Source organism: Catharus ustulatus, chromosome 2 (assembly GCF_009819885.2).
Source record: "Catharus ustulatus isolate bCatUst1 chromosome 2, bCatUst1.pri.v2, whole genome shotgun sequence".
Classification (NCBI taxonomy): Eukaryota; Metazoa; Chordata; class Aves; order Passeriformes; family Turdidae; genus Catharus; species Catharus ustulatus.
In genome coordinates this window covers 28,739,458-28,763,858 of record NC_046222.1, presented here as the reverse complement: position 1 = coordinate 28,763,858, position 24,401 = coordinate 28,739,458, and the positions used below count along the sequence as shown (strand labels likewise).

At 41.0% G+C, this 24,401-nt stretch overlaps 1 protein-coding gene across 2 annotated transcripts in view; it reads left to right on the top strand.

Annotated features, from left to right (window-relative positions):
• Positions 1–3,061: 3,061 nt before the first annotated feature.
• WARS2 (tryptophanyl tRNA synthetase 2, mitochondrial) overlaps positions 3,062–24,401 on the top strand; it is a 42,390-nt gene continuing 21,050 nt past the window's right edge. Inside the window, exons 1-2 of one of the 2 annotated variants that reach the window (XM_033052657.2) lie at positions 3,062–3,170; positions 22,002–22,259. In XM_033052657.2, coding sequence (XP_032908548.1) covers positions 3,165–3,170; positions 22,002–22,259 — 264 coding nt within the window. In that variant the 5' untranslated portion in view covers positions 3,062–3,164. Of the gene's footprint in view, positions 3,171–21,483; positions 21,562–22,001; positions 22,260–24,401 lie in introns of those variants that run through there. The other variant, XM_033052658.1, reaches the window with a different exon arrangement.

Genomic DNA, 24,401 nt, shown 5'->3' with positions numbered 1-24,401 from the left:
ATTTACCTCTCTCGTGTTGGGAGTGTTTTGTTTAATTAATAAACAGGTTTTTTCCACTTTTATTCCTCTGAGGAAGTTCTTTCCCGAACCCAGTGGTGGGGGAGGAGTCTTGGGGGGTTGGTTTGTTCGGTTTTTTTTAAATTTGCCCTAAACTAGGACATTGTGTCATCTTCTCTGGAATTCTCAAGCCAACCTCTTTGTCATCTCACCTGCCTTACACAATCACATCACTCTCCCTCTTCTGCCTGCACCAAGAACATCCCTTGCTTATTCTTCTGCACCTGCTAGATGTCTGTCATAGCAGTAGGCTCTTCTTGTGTTAAAGAGCTGTTGCAAATATTGATTTTTTTTTTCTCAGCTTAAATTTGGGTTAAATAAAGACTTATAAGTAATAACACAGGGTCAGTTCTGGTTAAAGAAAAAAAAATCCTACTTTAATTCAACTTTTTACTTCCATTTCCAATTTGATTTAAAAACACATTTTGGTTTAATAGATTTCTATTATCTGTATGATTATGATATTTTTAGTGTTATTTACAAGTCTGTCACTATTTGTGTCAACAGCACATTTCAACATAAATTATTCACAATCTATTTCCAGCAGCAGTATTGAGCAGGAGAAAGTACAAGTCACCATAAAACTCTACTATAACAGGTACTTTTGAAGACCTGTCATATGATCAGCCCTTAGCCATTTCATGTATGTTTATCAAAATTCTCTGTGATACTAAGTCAAAGGTATTACAAAAGTCTAAAAAGTATCACCTTTTACTGTTCCATTTAACTCAAATTCTAATAACCTTGAAAATGAGCATTAATGCTTTTTCAGTAGTATTAATTTCATCTCCATTCTTTAGTTTTTTATTGCTGCGTTCTACAGAGCTTTTTTCTTCATAATTTTGGCTCAAACCAATGTTGAACTTACTGATTTATAAGCACATTATAATACTGATATTTGTTATATGCTGAAAGCTTTCTCCCTGGTAAACATAGTGGAAAAGATTTTTGGTTTAAATTATCTGCAACTGAAAAACTGTCTTAACATTTTTTTATAACTTTACATCAATTTTCTTTGCAACTTTTTGAAGATAAGTTTATGTTCCATTTGTCTCCAGTATCCCACTCTTCATGGCATAAGTTTAAGAGAGCTCTACCTGCTCCATTTAGTCACCAAAAGGGAACAGTTCTAGCTGGGAGACACGGGGTAGGGCAGCTGCCCATCCCTCCCACCATCAGGGAGTGGAGCCTGATGCTCCACTCAGATCAAATCTTCAGTCTCACATTAGTGGAGCAGCAACAGGCTTTTGTCCAATTATGTTTTGGTCTTAGAACTAGAAAATATCAAAACATATTCAATTTCTCAGCTTCTTCCCTGATGCTTCCCACATCGAGTTTCAAGTCATTTTTGCCTAGTTATGTCCTCAAAAAATGGCTGACACATTTTTACTGAAACACTGAATAAAACCATCAAAGATGCACATCACACATAGAAGTTTTCAGCTCAAATTATGAAAAATATTTACAGTGATGCAAATGAAAAAAAAATACGTACAATTTCTGGTTCAAGTTAAAGTTCTAAAAATATAAAGTCAATTTTTTACTATTTGTATCAGAGCAATGCCTGGGAAAGTAAATTAAGATTATGCTCTTAGGTACTAAGCACTCTTCATGCGTGGTTTTAAAATGTAAGAATTGTCACTAACCAATGCACCAAAATGAACGTTATGTAAACTTACAGTGGGTTTAACTACTAAACCCAGATTTTAGAGTTGGGAACATCCCATAATAATATCCTCAGGGTTGGAATGCGCTATTGGAAATTATCACTGGTCCAATGCACAATGCCACTGTAACAGACCTACAAGCACACCTTCTTTCCTGATGGTGGCTTGTCTACCTGAAGCCTGCAACAGCAGATCCCCACAGTCACTGTCCCAGATGTTTGCAGACCTGCAAATGAGCTTGGCTTCACATCACCTGAACCCTGGTAACAAGCGTTTTGTGGCTTCCCAGCCTGGGGATTGAACCGGGGAGAAATGAACTGGGGACAAACCAGGCACCTTTTGCAGAGGAGCTGACAGGAGAGACTGATGCTCAACTTCTTCAGGAGCTAGTCAAACCTCATTAGTAACTTCAGTGTTTCTTGCTTTGGTTCTGTTACCTGGTGCAATGGAAGATACACGGCACAAAGACCGGATTTGGGGACACGCCCTGTCTGAGGTACTGGAGAGCTGCTTCTGCCTCAGCTTTCGGGCAGAGCAGAGCACATTGAGGGCAGAAAGCAGCTTTTGGGGCGGTTTGCTGAATTTAGTTAGTTTGATAGGACGGGCTGAAGTGCGCATTTTGCAGCAGCGGCCGCGCTGCGAATCTCTTCATGGAACAGTTGCCGTGGGCAAGGCAGGCGGTCGGGAGGATGCAGGGATGGAGGAGGCCTCAGATGGGACGCGCTGCCAAGAGGCGCTGTTTCAAGGGTATCCCGCAGGACACGCAGGACCCATGGAAAACGGGAAGCGACACCCTCCACCCTGACACGGCCTCTGACAAAGCCGACGCTAGCACCGCCTCTTCCCGGTAGGCGCGCCCCACCAGCGGCTGCTCCGGCACCGCGCCTGCGGGACATGCGCGGACTCTACCCGGCTCCTGCTCTGTTTCCTTTCCCCCCGCCTCTTCCTTCTCGCCTTTGTCATGGCGACACCGAGTGGCCTCATCCGGGCCCTACACCGCGCGAGCCTCGGCCAGGTAACCGGCCTGGGGCATCTCCCCCGCCGCTTCCCGGTGTACCCGCTCTAGGACGAGCCCCGCGCTCCGGGCGCGCTCGCCCGGGCCGCCATCTCGCCCTGTACCGCTGGCCGACTCCGCGCATGCGAGGGGCGGGGCCGGGCCGGTTCGTGCCGGCCTTGGAGGAGCTACGCTCCGCGCCCGTGCTTCCCGCTCCCGGCAGGTTCTGTCTGGCTCCGCTCGGCCGCAGGGACTTTGAGTCCGCGGGCAGCGGGAGAGAGGGGGGCCTGCGCCGGCAAGTGCCGGGGCGCTGAGGTACCACTGGGCGTTGTGCAGGTTTCAGCGTTGGTCTTTGCTTCTTCCCTTTCGATTTTAAGTGCACCTACTGGCTACAAACTCTGTCTTCTCCAGCAGGACGGAAAAAGCCAAACTTCATAAGTGTCTGAATGGATGTATGTCAACCCCTCCCCTCCCACTACACGACCTCAGTAGAGTGTAGTGTTTGAATTTCTTTGGTATATTTGGGATTTTCATAGTAACCATCAGGAGCCTTCCTCCCTCTCCCCCTCTCTCCCCACTGTATTAGAAAACTGAAGTATAGGAACAACTGATTGCTTTGATTGTATTTTGGAATATAACCCTAGGCAATCAGCCAAGTCAGGTAGGTATATATTCAGTGACCTTGTGTTTGTAGGCATCCTCCTTCATAGTTTTACATCTATGAATGGCTTGCCTTAGAAATCTGAATTTTTCTGTAGCTTGTAGCCTTGTTTTTAAAGTGAGTGGAAGAATTTGATGATAGTAATACTAACATTGTATCATTTTAGAGAATGTTTCCCCTAGCTGGACAACTGGCTTTTTCATTAAAATCTTGCTTTTCGCATGTCATCCAAATCCTGAATGGTATGGTATGTTTCAGTAATGGAACCCATTATTCAAAATGGTTGCCAGAGTAGATAAGTTTCATGTTACTTGTGAGGAGAAATAGGGTAAAGTAGAAGATCAAAGATTCCTTTCAGATGTTTATCTTACATAGTAAAGAAATCTACTCTGAGTGAACGTGACTCATGTTGTATTTTAATATTTACTCTGATGTGCATTTCTTTGCCACCTCTGAGTCTCCTGTCAGGTACTTTATCATGTAGCTGTTGTTGTCATGATGTCTTAAAGGTGTGATAGGTCTGAGAATGTGATTCCTTCCTGTTATTCTTTAGATGCTTTCATAAAAACAAACAAACAACAAAAAAAAAGGGACCATAAAGTTAGTGTTGGTTCACAGATTCACAGAATATTCTAAGTTGGATGGGACCCACAAGGATTGAGTTCAACTCTAAAGTACAACCCCATATAGGGATTGAACCCACAATCCTGGTGTTATTAGCACTGTGCTCTTTGTGTAGCTTCAGATCACCCACCCTCAAGTAACAGCAGTAGTTTAAGTTGTTCCTCTGGTTTTAAATTTGTGAGTATGTTGTGGGATTTTGTCACTTTTCTCTCTTGCTTTAAGTACCCTCTTATGTCTATCTGGAAATAATCGCACTGGAATTTAAATGGTACTTACAGTGCATCTTCAAAAGAATTGAGGTGAAAAAATGGCTTCCTTATTTATGCTGTTCCTGTTGCCAGACTGGACTTGTAGTGGTTCAGCTACTGCAGCAGACAGTTTGGAACAGATCATGTATTTTACTGCCTCCTGATGAGGAATATTCAAATTTCAATGTGGAAAAGTGTTTGCCTTCAAGCTTCAACAGGTGTGTCTACTGACAGTCTTAGAGTTTTGATGTTTTAAGTGTTCGATAATGCAGTAATAGTCACTAGAAGACATACAGTAATTTCACGAATACAAGCCGCACCAATTTGACTAAGATTTTGCTCCTAAACCGGAAATGCGGCTAATAATCAGGAGCGGCTAATACAACCTCAGAAGTGCCTGCCAGAGTGCTGAGCCGAGCAGCTGCAAAGTCGGCATTTTGCGATTGTTACAAATTGCTACTCTGTTGCACCGCGGGTGGAGCCTGGCTCCCTGTAGGCAGCGTGGGGGGCGGGGAGAGAGGCGGGAGAGCTCTCTCCTTCCCTCCTCTGCCGCAGCCCAGGGGAGAGACGGGGGGGACCCGGCGCCGCCATTGCCGCGGCCTGGGGAGGTGGGGGGGGACCCGGGCCGCCCCTACCGCGGCCCGGGGAGGGGGGGGAAGCCCGCGCCGCCATTGCTGCGGCCCGGGGAGGGGGGGGGGAAGCCCGCGCCGCCATTACTGCGGCCCGGGGAGGGGGGGGGAAGCGTGCGCCGCCATTGCTGCGGCTCGGGGAGCCGACAGGAGCCCCGCGCTGCCATTGCTGTGGCCCGGGGAGTGGGGGGGAAGCGCGCGCTGCCATTGCTGCGGCTCGGGGAGCCGACAGGAGCCCCGCGCTGCCATTGCTGTGGCCCGGGGAGCCGACGGGAGCCCCGCGCAGCCATTGCCGCGGCTCGGGGAGCCGACGGGGTGCTTTGTCCCCGCCCGCCGCCGCCGCGGCAGGAGCGGGAAAGCTCCGTCCCTGCCCGCCGCCGGCGCCACGGGCGCGGGAAAGCTCTGTCCCCGCCCGCCGCCGCTGCCGTAGGAGCAGGGGAAGCTCCGTCCCTGCCTGCCACCGCAGGGCAGCGCTGACCCGGGGTGACCGAGCCCAGTGGCAGCGGCGGGTGGCCCCGAGCGGCAGTACCGTGCTGGGCCACGCGGCCCCTAGCGGGCCGAGCCTGCACAGCCTTAGCTCAGCCAGTAAACCCCACCCTCCCGCGGTTCTGTTACTAATTGCACGCGGGTCCTCGCTGCGAACGACAGAGCGGCTTATATTCGGGTGCGGCTTATCTATGGACAAAAACCGAAATGTTTGCCAACACCCAGAGATGCGGCTTATACTCAGTGCGGCTTGTATTCGTGAATTTACTGTAATTTATGTGGTTTCAGCTTTGTTTCACTGTTGTGCACAGCTCATCACTACGCTGGATTTACCATGCTGTGGAAAAGTTGCTCTTTGCACTTCATTGTACATATTTCTAGCACACAAAATTTGTAGGCATAATAAATGTGGTGAAGAAGAAAATAATGTTTTGTTGGAGAGATTCATTACATTTGGGGATCTTGACTTTTAAGAGCTTATTTTCAAATTCCCTAATTTACTGTTCTTCAGTGCTGTCAGGGTTATAGAAAGTCATTTCATCAAGTCTGTTTCTTTGATGAGACAGTCCTAAAAATGGGAACTGCAGGTGCTCCAGGGAATTACTGATGAAATCATGAGAAAGCCAACTGTGCCTTAACCTGTTAGTAGGAAAATTTAATCTCAGGTGAGTCCGTCAATTGTTGGTGTATGTCCTGATAAAACATGGATCAAGTTTAATCCTGACTACAAAGGGGAAGTAGAATAATGGCAAGGTCTTAATTTTAATGGTCTCATGCATCACTAGATGGCTTTCCGGACACTAAGCTGGAAGAATACATTTCCATATTATTTGTCTTCAGGAAGCCAGAAGTCTTTGGCATCATTTTTCTTTTCTAGTATCAAAGTAGCTATCACTGTTTTATTAGCATACTCTAATACCTGTATTGCTTTTCTTCCTGAGAGTATCTTTCAAAGAAAACAAGGACTTCCCATTTTGCTGCCTTTTCTCCTACCCTAGTTGTCCTCTTTGGTAGGAAAGCCTTGCCTGGCCTTCACACGTCTATTACAGTGGCTATATTATTGTTGCTAAGCTGTACATTTTGATGTCCTACAACCTTCATGTCTTGTCAACTTTCACAGGAGTGATGCATCAGAAAGTGGATTATCCTTTAGCTTTATGTGGTGCAGAGCTGCATCTTCCAGCCATAAGGGTTGATGTTTTATAACACAAAATCCTTTCTTCTTTGGTGATAGAATTTAGTCTTTTTTTTCTACCTTTTGGTGAGTATTGCACAGAAAATATCTCTGATGAATGTTTAGTCAGGACCACTGCAAGTACAGGATCTTCAAATCCAAGGAATCTTAGTAGCTCATTTAGGAATGTATCTGTTTCTGACCCGAGTCAATATCTTTAAAAAATACTACAGTATACATCCATGAATGCAGTTTTTCTGGTTTGCTTTACAGTTCATGACCGAAGGTGGTGCTAAAATCAAGAGGCATTTACTGCATCCTCCCCTGCTGTGGCAGCCTAATGAGTCTCAGGACCAGTTAGACTAATCTGGCATGCTTTGCTCTTAACAAATCCACATTTGCTGTTGTTTTCCTCTACTTATCTTCTAGGGAATTGCAAAACACGGGTTTCGTTCACTGATTATTGATGCTAAGCAGACTACCTCCCAGACTGCTCCTCTTTTCCTGTATTTTTGAAGATGGGAATGCCATTTTTCCCTTTTTTGTCTTCTGATATTTTGCTGGGCCTCTGTAAACCTCAGTGACTCTGACCAGTATTGTCAGTACTTTAAGAGGAGATCTTAAGATTGTTTGGGTCTGGTGAAATTTGATTTACTTTTTTTAAGGAAATATTGTTCCTTTTGTATTCAGGCCACCTGATCACTCTATTGGTCCTGTGGTAATCATGTTAATGATGGGTCATGTTTCATATTTTTTAACAAAGATAACTGTGAAAAAGGTAAAAATTGAAGGGTTGTTTTGGAGAAGACCATTAAAATGCTTTTTCCCAGATTGCAAATAAAATCTTCAAAATTTTTAGTTATAGTTACCATATGAGCTCCAGAGAAATGAAATAACTGGAATTACCAGACTCTAATCCTTAAGGATTTCAAATATTGTAGTTAAAACCACAGTGGGAGAGAAAGCTCAATTTTCAGTATCATTCAGATGTGCTGTGAATGAAATGCAAAAAATTTAAAAGCATCCGTGTTCCCATCTTGAATTTGTTGCTGTCACATAGGGGTCAGTTTGTTAACCATTAATGAAATGGGTCCCTGGGTACATTTAACAAGTTGCACACATACACAGGTTTCTGCAACAGGTCAACTTCAGAATGCCTGTCCAGATTGTGCTGAAATTGGTAGATGAACAGGCAGATTTTTAAGTGCTTGCCCTGGATTTACGATTGTGACAGTGCCCTGTGTTGCACCATTTTCTTCTAGAGAACGTGAAGGTTGGAAGTGGCAAAGTGCTTTTGACTGAGGGAAAAAGGCTGGAAATGCAAATACCTGTTTGGCAGCAAGGACCCTGATGTTTCCTGGTGCTCATTATGGGCTGGTTCAATATACTGTAATATACAGGACCTTTAGGAAAGATCTACAGTAATTTCATTATTATAAGCAGCACCATTTTGAATAAAATTCTGGTCCAAACCCAAAGTGCGGCTTATAATCAGGTACAGCTTATATATGGACAAAGAACAAAATGTTGCTATTTTAGTTTGGAGGACAGGTGTCTGCTGAGAAAGGCAGAAACTTCTCTTTGAAATGGAGAATGTAAACCCCCTCCCTCCAAATTATTGTAATTTTGAAATCAAGGGGCTTTCAGGCAAAAATGTAGGAATTAGGAATAACAGTTCTTTACTAGGGAAATTAAAATAGAAATACAGTACTACAAAGAAACAAACTCCAAACCCTGACAAAGTCAGAGTACAACCTGACACCCCATCAAGCAGGGTGTTGGTGGCAGTCCTATTAAATGGTGGTTGCAGTCCTCCTCCAGTGACAGATGTGGTTCAGTTGAAGCAGTGCTCCTGTAGAAGGTGCAGTTTCCCTCCAGAGGTCCAGTGGAGAAACGGCCTACCTTAGTGTCCCAAAACCTCTGTTTTTATCTTAGTGAGAAATGTTGGGCTCTTCCCCCTGGCTGGAGCAACTTCCAATGGGATGAAGGAATTTTATCAGTCCCACAGTGGGACTCAATGGGCCATTAGCAGAAAATGACTCGCTGGAGGAAGGATGGGTTGTGAAAAGATAAAGAACAATGCCCCACCTGGTTTCAATGGATGGCCCATTAGCAAAATATCTGCCGCAGAGATAAGGACCGCTGCCCCCACTCTCAAGAGATGGTGATAGAATCGATACCTTTTATCACCCTCTGTATTTTAACATGCGGCTTATTATCAGGTGCAGCTTATATATGGATAAAGAACGAAAAGTTGCTGACGCTGGAAGTGCGGCTTATAATCAGGTGCATCTTATAATTGTGAAATTACTGTAAGTGATTTGAGAAATTCTTTCCAATTAAGGTCGCCTCTATATGGATTAATGTGTAGAAATTGGTGCCTTTTTTTCCAATTTCTTATTTTCCTGAATTTTAACATTTTTTGCTATTGTTATTGGGCACAGATACTGGAAATTGTTTAGTTACCCAGATGATTATGAAATCAACTAGATTTAGCAACATATTTCAGTCTTTGGATTAAACCTTTGTTGTTTTCTATTCAAGTTGGAAAGGAAGTTTTTCCTAATCAGTCACTTGTTTTTATTCTAATCACTAAATAATAAATAAATAGGTAAATAATAACTAAATAATATATTTAATCCTCTGGGGAAACTGGCTTATCTTTCAGATAAAGCAGTGGAGTAGTTCTTTATGCACAAATGAAATCATTAGCTTTTGTATCATTTTCAGAGCAGAAGGCAAGTTAGTATACGGTGAGAATATATATATCTTGGGTTTTCACTGGATTTGAGAGATCTCTGGTTTTCACACAGATTTATTAAACTTCCAGTTGTAGAAAGACTTCTTGTAATGTGCCTTGCTTAGTGCCTTGTCTCTAGTGGATTTTGACCACTGTTGTAGCTGCACAGAGAGACCCTCCACTGTAGACAGAAATGAAGAATCTTTGAGGCGTGAACGAGTCCTATTCATTTCCATAGTGGAGTTCTAACAAATCTGGCAAACATAGATTGTTTTAGCAGGAAACAGTCCTTTATTGTACTATCTTGGCAGGGCTTGGGTAGAGTCCCACCATTCTTTCCCCCTCTGGCCCTTGCTTTCAGTGTTTTGACTAAGCTTGTTTTTTCTCTTGAGGGACTTCTGTTTTTATTAATGTGGTTTTGTACAGTTAGTTTAATAAAAGATGCTAGTCTGGCCATTGCGCATGTTGAAGTTTTGTGAGTTTCTTCTGTGCATATACTGAACAAGCATTGTGAGTCAGTCTGTAGCAGATCACCTCTGTCTCTAGACAGCAGACTGGGCTCCCATTTTGATGCTGGTTCGTTGGCAGTTAGAATTTCCGTTTACTAATACAGCAAGTGCTATTCTAGACACTTAACAATTACAAGTTGTGGTTTATGCTGCGACTCTAGGATTAGATAAACAAACATTTTGTGGAATTGACTCAAATTGCAGCAGGATCAGAAGCTGAAGTGGAGAAAAACCCCAAGTCAGTTAAGTCATCTTAGATCATATATTTTTTGAGTTTTGCTGTGTTTGTAATCAGTGAATTGAAATTGTTTCCCTTTTCATTATTTGAGCCCTTGACTAACAGTATCATTCTTGGAGTCCCCAACTCAAACAAATCACATAGCAGATTTTATAATTTTCTGCTGTATCAGGCAAATCTATACATCCACGGGACAAGCTTAAATATATTTTTGCACAATCAATTATTGTATATTGGTCTGAATAGTGTTGTCCTCAGAGTCTGGGTGTCCTGCTAATTTCATTTGAAGGTTGTTGGACATCATTAAAAAAGAAAGTAAATTGCAAATGTCTTCACAACTTCCTAGTCTCACCATAATTTTTACCTTTTGCCAGGTGTGTAGTTCTGACTTTGAAATCTGTGATAGCTGTACCTTAGGAAAGATACAGCAGCATTTCCATGTTAATAAAAGACTCCAAGCTTCCTGATGATCTCACCTAAGATTTGCGTAGCAACTATTTTTGTCATTTGCTTTCATGCTTGTGGATGCTCCAGTATCCTCTCCTTTGGCAGTGAGATTGCTAAATGGCTTATTTTGTCTTTATCCAACAGTCAGGGGCAGTTCTTTTCAGGGATTCTGCCTTAATCCTGTTTCATGGGCTTTCACTTCTCTGCTTTCCAGCATTGCTTCTTACATGAAAATCAGCAAAAATATGTGGGGAGGTACAAACTTTTAACAAGAGAACCACGTTATGTTATTCTTCCTAAATATAATCTTTTTATAACCACATCAAAGTTTCTTTCAAAGGTGGTCTTTGACTTCTTCTTGAATTGGGTTATCCATTTGCAAATATTTTTCTTGAAATCACATACTTGGCCAAGATGTGGAAAGACTTTACTTAATAGGCACCCATAGGGTGCTTTCCATTTGCATGGAAGAACAAAACAGTTTCAAACATTTCAAAGTCTCTTTGTTGCTTATGTAAAGGGATTGAGAGGTCCAGCCCTCTGAATTCCTGACTGAATCTCATTTTGCATCTCTGCTGGCAACAAATTAGCCTATGTAATTTCTGCAGTCAAGTTCACATTCTGCCCTTCATGCACTTCCACTGCAGTGGTTTTTTGGGTGTTTTTTTTGCGATATCTACATTTTAGATCTTTGCAGAGTTAAAGCAATGTCAGCGCACTGACTTTTGTTCATCAAGTATTAAGCCGGCTCACAACAGCCAGAGGTGCTGTCACTCCCTCCAGAGGGACATTTTCACAGTTGATCATGCAGCTTTGTAAGTCTCCAGTATTCACAATACTTGCCAGCACCCAAAGAAAATGGAGTATGGTACATCTCTGGGATATTGACAGTAAAAACACATGGCTGTTTTTTCCACTGATAGACTTCACAGGGTACCTCCAAACTGAGAGTTGGTGATTTGCCTGGCTTTCTGTGGGCCAGCATGAATAATACAGGTAAGTTAGCAAGGAACATCTCTTTAGGACAGGCAAAGCAGTGAGTGTCACACACTTTTCATTTGATGTTTCTGGGTTCAAGCTGTCTGATAAGCAAGTCACAGTTTGCTGGCACCGTTCCCACCTCGCTTGGCTACATCCTCTTGAGCTGGACACAAATGAACCCTTGTGTCTGTCCCCCTCATCCATTGCTCATCTGTTGTTTGTCGTTTCTGTGGAAACAGCTCAGCTTGGTGATTTCAGAACCAGCTTGCACTGATAACAACAGTTTAAATGTAGTCTATGAATATTGTCTAGGTCCAGAAAAAAGTTTTTAAAATTCTTTAGAAGTCTCTTGTACAAGTGTGATTATTATGTCTAAAATATTTAAATTCGTGGAATTCTTTCCAGTATAGACAAGGAGGACCAGCTGTAGCATTTTTGTGCATGTATGCATCATTAGGGAATTTACTGGGATTTCCACATTCTAAGGCCTCTCAACATCCATCAGGTGGTTTTAAAACTTTTCTATTCACCTGAGATGAGTTTCATGCTGTGACCACAAGGTGAAAGTTTTTGAACAGCTGTGTTAATTTTGGCTCTATGTGATATGGTGCCAGCTTTTCCTTGTTACAGGAAATTGCCAAATAAAATAATGGAAAGGAAATTAACTACTCTTTGAGTTTCTAGGATAGTATTCTGAAGAAAGGTAGTAATTCCAAACAAAAAGTATTTTTTAAAAAACATCCCTCTAGATATAAGTTGATATTCTTTGTTTAATATCCCATAGGCAATCTTAGTAGCAAACTGACTCCTCACTTGAAGAAAATGTATTAAAAAATGCAATAAAATCTCTTTCAGCTAGAGGTCAGAGAAAGAGCAAAAGCAATCAGATGGTTTTAAGAGATTTGGATGCTACTGCAATCAAAAACATAAAACTTGTCTAATTTCTCTGTGAGGGAAGTATTTAGGGCATTCTTTAGCCTTCTGTTTAGCTTTGATTCAAGATTGTTAAGGTTTTGATACTTAGAATAGTGTAATGTATGAAAATCACAGCAAGCTTTCATATATCAAATAGTCTGTAATTTAGAAATACATTACACTTTTTGCTGCTTTTTGACAGTTCCACATGTATCTTATAGCAAAATAAATGCTAATTGTTCACTTGTTGCTATTATATTTATTTTGTTGAGCAGTGTACATTTCTAGATGTGGGCATGTACCATTTTACAAGTGTTAAATGTTTACTTGTATTTCCCATCTTTCAACAACCCGGAATGGTTTTGCAAAGCTTGTCAGTGTTTACCTGCTATCAGTGAAAAGGTCTCAATTCTTATATTTTTGTGGAATACAGGTAGAAGGACTTGAATTTTGACATGCCATGAGAGCTAATCTATCTAAATAGAATTCTGATTCCTTTTCCATCCTCTTTTGGTCATCTCACTTTGACTTTAATCATGTCTATGTAGCATTATAGCTCAGAGGACTAGAACAGACCCTGTTTGGGGTAATCTGGTGTTTCCCCTGGCCCAAAACAAAAATTGAGTGCCCTCATGTCTTTATCAACACATCACTTTTTTTTTTCTTTTTTTTCTTTTTCTTTTTTTCTTTTTCTTTCTTCTTCTTTTTTTCTTTTCTTTTTTTCTTTTTTTTCCTTTTTTTTCTTTTTTTTGCAATAAAATCTTCTCTAAGCGCTCCTCTGAAATGCGTTTTTTTTTTCTTAATCTTGGAAACTTTTCTTTACATCTGACCTAAATCTTTCTTTCTTTCTTTCTTCATCCTGAGCTCATTGTTTAACACCTTTTACTTTCACAGTCTTCCTTCCACTTGCGTAAAAACACTTTGGGCTTTCCTCTGTAGTCTTTTTTATTCAGGTCACTCATTGGACTTGGTTGAACTTATATGGCCTCTTTCTGCCACTCTTGAAATAGAGGACCTAAAACTATCCAACTTGTGTGGCTTGAGGCCATCTTCATCCTGAGTAAAATGAGAAAATTGTTTTCTGTCTCCTGAATTTTCATCCTATTCATATATTCCTGAGCAATTTTTGGTGTAGTTTATAAATGTGGTGGTTTTGCAGCTGCATGGTATTGATTCATGCTCACTTTCTAAAATATTACAGATTCCATACTCTGTTCTGTAGTTGTTGCCTGGACAGCTGTTCTCCCTGGCCCAGTGCTTTCATGACAGTGTACTTTGTGGGGTGCATATGGATCAGAAAGTCAGACCTGATGGGTGCTTTAGGGAGCTGTTTCCAGGAGGCACCTGTGTCTGAAAATTTTAGCTGCTGCTGGCTTAACACATTGTTCAGTGAACACTAAACTACTTTTTATACAGATTTGTATCTTAAAGAGTTCTTCGCAGTGTAACAAAGGTTGTCCTGCTTCTCCCTCTCCTTTTCCCTGTGCCAACTCTTCCAAAGTGATACCTGCATTACTGGAACTGTCAAAAATTTCCGGCTTTTGACTACTGAGTGCATCATATGATGGTTTTGGAAGCAGAGTGTACCAATCTGTCTGGTCAGAATGTTCCTGTTGATAGTTCAGGCTTAGCTCCTGCTGCAGCTTCCTGTCAGTGAGGCATTATTACCTTCCTTATGTGATAATTGTTTAAAAATATTGTTGTAAATTTGTTTAGCCTTTCACCTACCCTGGGTGAAGTGGACTGATGAGACCTGCAGTTAATGTCTATGGTTAGATAATTTGATTGGAAAAACTATTGCCCCAGCTTTAAAAAGGCAAGTAAATGGTTTGAGAATCATTAATCAGGGTTAAGGTTGCATCAGGCAGCATCTGAGGCCACTAACTGCAGTTCTGTGCACACCTTTGAAACCCAAGGTGCATTGGACCTGTTCTGTAGCTGGGTTACAGCTCAGCTTTGAACAGGAGCACGTTGAGCATGTTGTCCTTCAAGCTGATGTGGAGAACTGTAAAGAGCACAGCACAAAAAATTAAAACCACCAGGCTGTGTCCTTGCTAAGGAAAGCATCATGGTTTAGGGTGGGATTGGTGACTGCTGGTGGCTGCATGCAGACCCAATGCTTGGTTCCTTTTGCAGCTCAACACAAATGTTGGCACATGTTCTTGTCCTAAGCCTCTAGAGAGGCCTCTTGTCCTAGAGAACTGGAGCTAGTTCTTCTGAGCCAGGAGGCTGCTGGCTTCCTCTAGGTCCCTAACCAGAGGTTGTATCCCCTGTTCCACTCCACACGGGAGGGCAGGGTTCGTGGCTGCCTCAGGTCTAGAGGAACCTTGTGGTGTGTGGTGGCAGGAACTGTGGCAGCCTGCTGCAGATAAAGCTGGGGTCTGTCAGTGCGGCTGTCATTAGCACCCCGACTGGCACGTGGGGCTCGTAATGCAAATGAGAGAGTACACTTGCGGGATGAGTCACATGAAAGGAGCCATTTGCCGAGTCATCTTTACCAAGGCAGCATGAGAGGGCAGCCTAACCCAGCTGCAGTTACATTGACTTCTTCTGCTAGCCCTAGAGGGCAGAGTTAAATTTATAGGGTGGGCTTAGTATGTGCTGTAAATGTTCCTCCTTTAAATGTGTTTCTCGTTTGAAATATAAATATTAAAGTCCTACTGAAGTTTGAGTGCATTTGACATTCAAGAGAGGGATACTAGGCAGTGCTGTTTAAATCTTAATTTAGTTCAGTTTCTGGGCAGTGGGTTAATCTTTTCTCAGAAGCTATTTCTCTGAAAACTTGCTCTGGTATAAATATGTTTCTTTCTAATTTAATGTTAGATCTTTAGTCTCTCGTTTTAAGAATTAAACATGTTGAAATAGCATTTGTACCGGATGAATTTACGTATTGAATTATCAGATCAAAATAAACATGTTTAAAAGTTTCTACAGCAAGTTTGCAGAGAAGTAGTTGTATTAAAAACAATAAATGAAACTAAGTATGTAATACACAATTCCTAAGTTCCCTTTCCCTTAGATTTTGGGGTTTTTTTCTATAACAATATTAATACTTAAATTGTACCAATTAGGCTTTAAAATTTATGCTTTAGCTAGTAAAATCTGACTCATCTGGCTTTGCTTCATGTTGCTGCTTATTAACTGGCTCAAGACAGGTTTTGCTAAGCCAGTGGTAACAGACAAACATATTATTTTAGCAACCAGAGTTTGAAGTTGCAAAGTATTAATAAGGGAAATAAAAAAATTGTAGACAGATGCAAAAGATGCAGTAGTTGGTCACTTTTGTGAGCCAAAGTATTTCTTTTGTCTCTGAGGTTGGAGCAAGTTTCTGGCCGTATTGTCCTGATTTTATTTTTCTTCCCTTTTTGATCCCTGTTGAGAGGATCTTCATGTTTGAAATATCAAATTTTCCAATTTTTGTGTTTTATGCATGTCTGTGTTTGCTTATGCTGCACTTTCTTCCCTTTGGCTTCCACATTTTCTTTTCATCTGGCAAATTTGAGCTTGCTTCAGCTTGGGATTGCTGGGGCAAAATGAATCCCCATGAATAAAATTATAACAAGAAGAGCAAAGTCTGTGAATGATCCTTTGCTGTTTCCTGAGTCGTTCCAGTGTCATTAATCAGCGCTGGTGCTGTGAAGGCTTGTGGTGTGTTATGTCGCCAGCACAGCAGCTTCTCTGTCCCTTTCCCCCACCCCCTGTGTGCCTACACAGTGGGGAAAACTAGAGAGGGAAGCCATCAATCTTTCCCTGTCCTACATGTCAGCAGTGATTCTCCTGTCAACTTCCTGCTCTCTCTGTCGTGCCCACCACCTGTGTTTAGGGTTAGCTCTGATGCTACGGATCTCACTTGGCTCTTCACCTGTTCTGCCCCAAGTAAATGGCTGTTAAAATAAAGCAGAGCAGCTGAATACTATAGCATGTGAATAGTGACCACTGCTGTGGCTTGGGGGATGATGTCTGTTGCAGCTGCTCTTGCAGTACGGTCGTAATTTTCTGTAACGTTGTGGGGTTTGGGTCTGAAATCTCTTGTTTTTGTTTCAGTCCAGGGTGAGTTTGTGAGTTAATTTTTTTATTATTTAGAAATTAAAATATCTATTAAATATATTATAGATGGAGGCATAAACCTATCTTTCATCTGTTAGGCTGCTGGGATAAAGTCATGAAAAAAGACTAGTTAGTCCAAAGCTTTGTCCTTACCTTCATTCACTCCAAGGATATAATTACCAAAAGCTTCCTTGGAATTTGTTTTTGGAGATGTGTCTGTCTTCCTCATGACAGGTACTGCCTCTGGGGCCAGATTAATGTGATCATTTAGTGTTTTGTGTGTTAAACAATAGCTCTTAACTGGACTCTAACCAGCCACATTTTTATGTACACTTTTATGTAATTATATAACATACCTATGCCAAAATAAAAGGAAAAAACAATCCTGAGAATTGTTTTTCTACTGGCAGCTTTTTCCTACCCCCTTGAATGGGTGCTACGTTTTTCTGTTTTTAAAACCTGAAAGAGATGAAAGCATAGGCATAAGGTTACCTTACAATTGTAGCTTGTCTGCTGTCATTTCAAGTGTGTGATGGCAATATTTATGTGAAGTTGCAAAAAAGAGAGATTCTGAAAACTTCAGTCTTGTGAATGCTTTTACTTGATTTTATTTCTGTAACTCTTTGTAAAAGGGGAACAGTTTTACAACTGATTTTACTACATATTTGAGATACAGTTTTTTCTTGACTGTACCAGGCAAATATGTGTATTCAACAGGTAAATAAATTCTTGCATTCAACAGTCACTGAATTCATAAAGCTAAACATGAAGTGTATAACCAGGACACCAAGAATTGACTGTAATGTGAAATGCTTGGATCTGCATGGATCTTTTCCTTTTTTCAGCTTTGGTGTGTCTTCCAGTTCTGGCACATCTATCTCATGAGAGGGGAATGAATGATTGTGGTTTTGACTGCTCAATTGAGGCCTTGACAGTTGTAGCTCTCTTTCCACACAGAGAAAAGCCCTGCTTTGGTCCAAGAGAGCAGAATTGGATTTTTGGACACTTTTATCTTTCCTGTTTTGCATTGAAAATGGATGTGGCCATACTCTAGGATGGCAGGACCAAATTTTGGCCATTCTACCCTGGGATAAGGATGCAATGCTTATTCCTGATTATTTGAGAGCATTTGGATGTTGATATTGTTTCAGTATGAGGAGTGGCAATTGTTTATCTCATGACAAAAGAGAGGTTAGGTGAGAGAACACCTGAATGTTTATGAGTTTGGGGCCAAGCTTAATTTGGTAATGCCGCTGAGAAATGCATTGTGGTGTTTAGAATTGCCGTGCAGAGGTCTTTTAGAGAGAAAACAAATAGATGCTAACTCATCTGTCAGATACTGCACTCTTAACAGGCATGAGGAATAACTGTGGCATTACTGGTATAGGTGCACACACCACACAGAGTTAAACACATGAACAGTAGGCTCACACTGTGCTTACTACAGATGTCTGAATGAATGAGTGCCTGTGGGCTGGAGCTACATGTCTTGTGGCTTTCACTCTGCTCCATTGGGAAGTCTTCATTCCTTTTGTTTTAATCCTTTTCCAGCTCCAGTACTTTGGAGCACACAGCTCCCATCCCTTGACCCAACAGCTCCATTGAGGTGCATTCCAGCCCCATGATTTCATGGTACCAGGCAGAAGTCCCCTGCCACGCTGCTAAGCTGCCTGCTGCTTCTCACAGAGTGAACAAACAGGGAACATAAACTTTCTCCAAATGAGCAATGTTCTCTGTATATTTTTAGTGCAAGAAATCCAAGATTCATTTGAGGGTGTTTTATGTGGGCTTTTTTTAATATAGGCTTCTGCTAACACAATGGAATATTTCATGCCACCCTGTTTGCTGTAACTTCTCATGCTTTATGTTGTTAAATGGAATCAAAAGAGTTAAAGATGAAAGGCTTCTGGTCAACTGGTCCCTCAGCTGGGAGCCAGTATGGATTTGTTCTTTGTGATGGATTTGCTAATGCTTTACTCAGGTTCAGCCTAGCTCAGTTTTCATTATTGGATTTACTTATTTCTGTGAATTCTCTACATCAGGTTAAGTAATTGCTGAGCTTAGACTGTATATAATACTGCTACTGTTTGTTTCTAATGTTTCACTTGCTATTTATTGCCCTTATACTAAGCAAACCTTTTTTAAGTATTTGTTTATCACTTGAACATACAAAGCACCATTAAAGATGTCATACTTGCTTTCACAGGTATTCTCTTTAATGGATAGAGAACTTGGTTCTTTCTTTATATGAAACTGTGTCCATTTGACATCGTACATTGCATGTTTTCTTTTCAACATGTAGTGTGTCACCAGATACTAACTTATGTTGTATTACAACAAGCGTACCTTTCATTAGCTCTTTGTTAGCCCTTGAATATTTGGAGTTAGTACAGTGTTTGAACATACAGTTTATGCTGAGACTCTGATGTCTTGTATTTTCTTGGTGAAAGACATTCTCCAACTTCCTGTTTAAATGTCACTATTGCATTTTTATGTATTGAGTATATTATACTCACATTAAGGGACACAGTTTTGCCAATACACCCAATATGTTCATAGTAACATTATCTACAGACTAAACAGTGATCAGAGAAGTTGAAAAGGCAGATAACTAACATGTTATGGGAAACATACAAAGCAAGGACTGCAGCTGCAAGGGAACGGAGTCTGTCTGCCTTGGGGACCAATGAAGTTTCTAGACAGAACTGTTCTCCACAGACTCAGGGTGTCAGCACTTTTTGGGTCAAGGTATTGGCACATGAGCTGATCTGTGCTGACTGCACAGAAATTCCTCTGCTCTGGTGTAACACAGTTACCCCAGGAGGTAGAGCTGCTCCAGCACTGAAGTAGCACCAGCTTCAGGATCCCAGGGAAAAGCAACAGTAACATCAGGAGACATGTCAGGTGATGCTGTCTTTTACTAGACTAAAGTTGGAAGATGCGCAAGTTTCTGCGCTATGCTTTAACTTAGTCGTCCTAACATACTTTAATTGATGTTGTCCATATGGATTTCTGGCACATGATAACGTTCCTTAGCTTTTATAACTGTGCAGGTAGAAAACATGTTTTATATAAAGTCACCGGAGTCAAGGCAGTAATAACTTAATTAGTAATAATAACCTTAGTTAGTAAGTTAGTAAGTAATAACCTTAACATGGCATTCTCTGTGCCCCTACTGTCTTGATATGCAGTAAGAGCTGCATATTAAGAGCTGTATGTAAGAGCTCTTTGGAGAAGCAAGGGGTGTAAAGTACAAGTGGAGGAAGAAAAGAGTACAGAAGGATTGAAATTGTCTGATAAGAAAATGGAGTAGGGCATAAGAAGTATGGTCTGTGAAGAGGAGTGTTGTTAAAAAGGCATATAAATGGGCAGCAGGAAGCAAGCAGTACTGTGGGGAGAAGTAATTGTGGAAAGGAGCATCAGGATTTGAACTTAGCAAGGGGAGACATAGACGTGAAAAAAGGCTTTGTGCTCTGACAATCAACCAGCTATTCTGGGATCCTCCCAGTAGGGGTAAAACAGCATGTTAGTGATCAGCTATTTGCTTCCTGACTTCTTCTTGTCTTGGTTAAGAAACACAAGAAGCAAAAGACAGATGTTATGCCTGTAAAGTACCTGTTGCATTGCCTAGCAGCTGCTCTTGGCCTGTAGTAATAGAAGTACAACTCCGAAGTCCAGTGAATCCCAAGTTTCTATAAGACTTAATCTCATTTATACATATTGGAATGTTGAATGCCTCCTTCTGTAGGAGACCACCTCTGTTAACAGTGCTTCTCAGTGTTAACAGGAAGCTGGCTGCAGCCCTGGGCCAGGTAATAGCTCAATGGGAGGTGAGTGGATTCTCTGAATGGTGAGAAATGCTCTGGTGTAGGTTCCTAGGAAAACAAGGAATCAAATGCCAAGTGAGAGATTGAGTATCATAATTCCATTTTTGTAATGAAGAAGAGAGACATATGGGTGGTCAAGGACTGGAAGCTGGAATTGCTGTTGGAAAAAGTGGTGTGCTTTTCATGGCTTCAGGTGATTACCTTGAAACTCCCATGCTGGAGGATGTATGCCAATACATCCAGTAAGTGTTCTCCAAGTGCACTTAAGATACTGACCGAAGAATATACTAGAAGTCAAGAAGATATTTGGGATGGGGTGAAGGAGTTGCCATCAAGACTCAAATATGTAGGCATTAATGTGAGCGGGAGAAATTAGCATGGCAGCTAGCCCAAAGCTGTTCTTGTCTGTCAGCTCAAACACTTAAACGTTGGATAAGAAAATTGTCTTGTAAAAGTTAAAAATAATGGTACTTCGCCTTGACTTTTTCTGCCATTTTGTGTGGTTTAATAGCTGTATGACTTTTTTTTTCTCCCATACACATTTGCAAGAGATTCACAGAAAAGAAAACAGACTACATCAGTAAATAAATTCGTCCTGCTAAGTTAGAGATGTTGCTCATAAAAGTTAGGAGGAAAAAATACCATGCAGCCACAAGCATAATGAAGTTGATGATCCTGCCACACAGCTGAGTCTGAGAATTTGTGTTGTACAACTTGCTTTGGTGGGGGGCGACCCTCTTTTATAAGTTGAGCGGTCTTGCATGCTCTTGCAACTTGGCATGTAATAAGCATTTTCACATAAGACATTGCTGAGCTACTTCTGAATATGGTGGAATTCTTTGGGAAGGTTGGGGAGGTAATTGATCATATGTTGACAGCTCGGGGCTCTGAGAAAATGGTCAGATGGAGGGCTGTGATGCAGGAAAACAAACTTCCTAAGATGGTAACTGTCACTTAGCCAAACTATACATGTTTCAAACTTTTTAGTCTTTGCTCACAACCTCAGGTTCTTAGTCTTTTTTTTGTTTTTGCTGTTTCTCTGTGAAGTCTTTTCCAATGTTGACATTTTACTGGTCCTGATGCATAAACAGTATTCCAGGTGTGATCTTGAGCTATAGCCATATTTTTTGTAGAGCTCTTTTAGAAATTCTATTGATGCCAAAATGGAGAGTTTCAGAACTTTGATGATCTCTTTCATTATTCTTTGACCGTTGGGTCAAGATTTCTTTCAGGAGCTGCTCAAAATGTTCTTTGCGGCTAGAAAAATAAGACTTCAATGTTCATGGGAGTTAAGATGGCAATCTGCTTGAGCATTGTGTGAGTTTACAACAAAAATGTTTGAATTTCTCTACATTATGACCCTAAGTTTCTGTATCAGAGTGGATACAGAAACTGTCATGTGGATATCGAAACTAAAGAAAGACATACAACTTTGGTGCAAAAGAAGATGAAAGAATCTACTACTTGGTTTCTGAGACCAACTTTTTGCCTGTCATGTTTACAGCTGTGTTTTTTTGCATATGCAGTCTGACAGCTTAAAATAATGGTAGTTGTCAGTTTGCTGTAAGATGAGTATTTTAACTGACTTACTCCAGTTATCTGAGGTCATTTATACATTAATACACTGACAGGAGGGGAGAAGAGACAGACATAAATGAGGCTTTTAAAATTACTTTAAAATAGGAAAGAATATGTCGAAAAACAAAAACAAAAAAAAAACCAACACAGGTGTTAATTTTGCCAATGCTTTGTCACAGAATATGGTTGTGGATCGGATTTTCTCTGGTATCCAGCCAACTGGGACCCCTCATCTGGGTAACTACCTTGGAGCCATTCAGAACTGGGTGAATCTGCAGGAAAAGTGCAGCTCAGTGCTGTATAGCATTATGGACATGCACTCTCTCACCATGCCCAAGGAACCAGCTGTTCTGCGCCAAAACACCCTCGACACCACTGCTGCCATCCTTGCCTGTGGGATTGACCCAAAGAAGTGTTTCCTGTTCCGCCAGTCACTGGTGAGTGGTCCTGTTGTGTTCGATTTGTTTCTGGTTAAGTGGCTTTACACACATCACAATGAATGAGTTGAACTCATTCATTGCTGGACTCCTTTATCATGTTAGTGTTGGTGGTCCTAGAAAATGTCAGCAGTGTTGGATTTTAAACTTGTCTCTTGCAGTTTTGAAATTTTGAAGGATGCAATCATGACTGAGAAGCTCATTTAGGGATAAATGCACTGTAAATTTCTGAAGCAGAGTTAGGAGTTTGTGCAGATTATGAGCAAAATACTTCAAAGACCTCTTGGAAGACCACTAATTTGTCTCTGTAACGCTTTAGTCACAAACGGTTAACTCATAAATGCATAAACTGGCCTGTGTATCCATAAAGGTGAGGAAAACATGTTTCTAAGCTTTTGTATCAGCTCTTGCTACTTCTTGCTACTTCTGCAAGCTGCACAGTAATCACCAAGTACCAGGTGATTAACGTGGTAAGTTTTGTATCAATTCCGCGGTGATCTTCTTCTCTGGGACCTATTTTCTCTTCTTTGCTATAACCTCCTTTTCATGTGCATGCTTTTCCATCTGATCTGGTAATTTGTGTGTAAACCACGTGCTTCTCTTGACTACCTCAAGGGGTACTGGGCTTACCTTTCCACTTGGCATATAGCTATCACATGTTATATTTTCCTGGAACACAACTTAGCTTCTTTTTCAATGAACTCTGTGCTATTGACTCTAGACTGGCAAACTTCTGTAATTTTCACAGACACAGATGTGTCATAGCTTCTGCTCTTGTGAAGACACTCATAAATTATATCCATCTTGCAACAGAACTGCAAAGGTGATGTGCACACAGGATCTGAATTTTAGTGATGCAAGCTGAAATGGTGTTGCATTTTCCCTTTCAACACAATTCTTTACAGTCTAGAGTTTCCTGGGGTTGTTAAACTGCAAATGGTAATCATAACTCTATATCCCTGGTGAATAATGAATTGATGAAGACAGATATACTTCCTGCTTCACTTTTCCTCTGTATTAAAAAAACAGTCTAAATAGATGAGCTCAGAATTCTAGTGGAAATACGTTTAAATAAAATCACCCAAATTTTTTTCAAATCTGTTTATCATTTTAAATATGTTACCAGCTTGTGTTTTAATTTTCCTCTACTCTGACTTGTCAGCCTCAAAATAATGAAGTCATTAGCTGGAATAATCGCAAGGTGAGTTACAAGCCAGTGATGCAATAAAAACCAGTCTAGAGAGGTTTTTTCCCTTGTTTTTGAGCAACTGAACAATTCAATTAGTTACGACACAGGATCAGTGACTAGGTACAGAGAGAGGACTCTTCAGCATGAAGGATAAATGCTTTGCAGGTTATGATTAGAGAGGAATAAAGTGAAGGTTTATAAAACTGCAAGTGATACAGAGAAATTATTTTATCCGCTGAAGAATCTGAACTGGCAAATATCAAAACAAGTTAACAACTGGAAGATTCAACACAAGCATAACAATGCTGCATTTCACAAAATCCACAATTGGGAAACAAAACCCCTTGACACAGGATATAGTGCATGCTGAAATTTATATGAATTCAGAAAGGGACTCAACAAATTAATCTGAAAAATTGCTTTGAGACTGTTGCATATCTGAGCAGTCAACTCTACAGGAAGTGGTGAAACCACAGATGGGAGAATATGCATGCTTTTCTGCACTTACATTCCTTTTTTTCGTTGGTTGCTGTCAGATATGGATATTTGATCTGGTCCAGTGTTGCTTTTTTAATGTTCCTACTGGTCTAAAAACTAAACTAGTGCTGATCCAGGTCTTGCTAAAACCAATACTCAGGCTTCACCTTGAAGCCAGCAGATTGTCAGTGAGAATCTTACATTGCACTCAGCCACAGAAAATATGTTGTATCTTTCACAGTATAATAATGCAGTGATTGAACCCCCAAAGATAAATTGTCAGTCTCAGGAAATGATGGCTCTTTGAGCATCATTTCCTGAGGTGGTTTGTCAGCTTCTCCAGTACCAATACTGTTAAAAGCCAGTTAAAACCTAAGATAGCTAAACTTTAACATGTTCAGCTTTATCAAAAAAAAGTTTCCAACAAATACGATTCTGATTTTTCCTATGGTGGTTAGGCTGGCCTCAGTTAAATA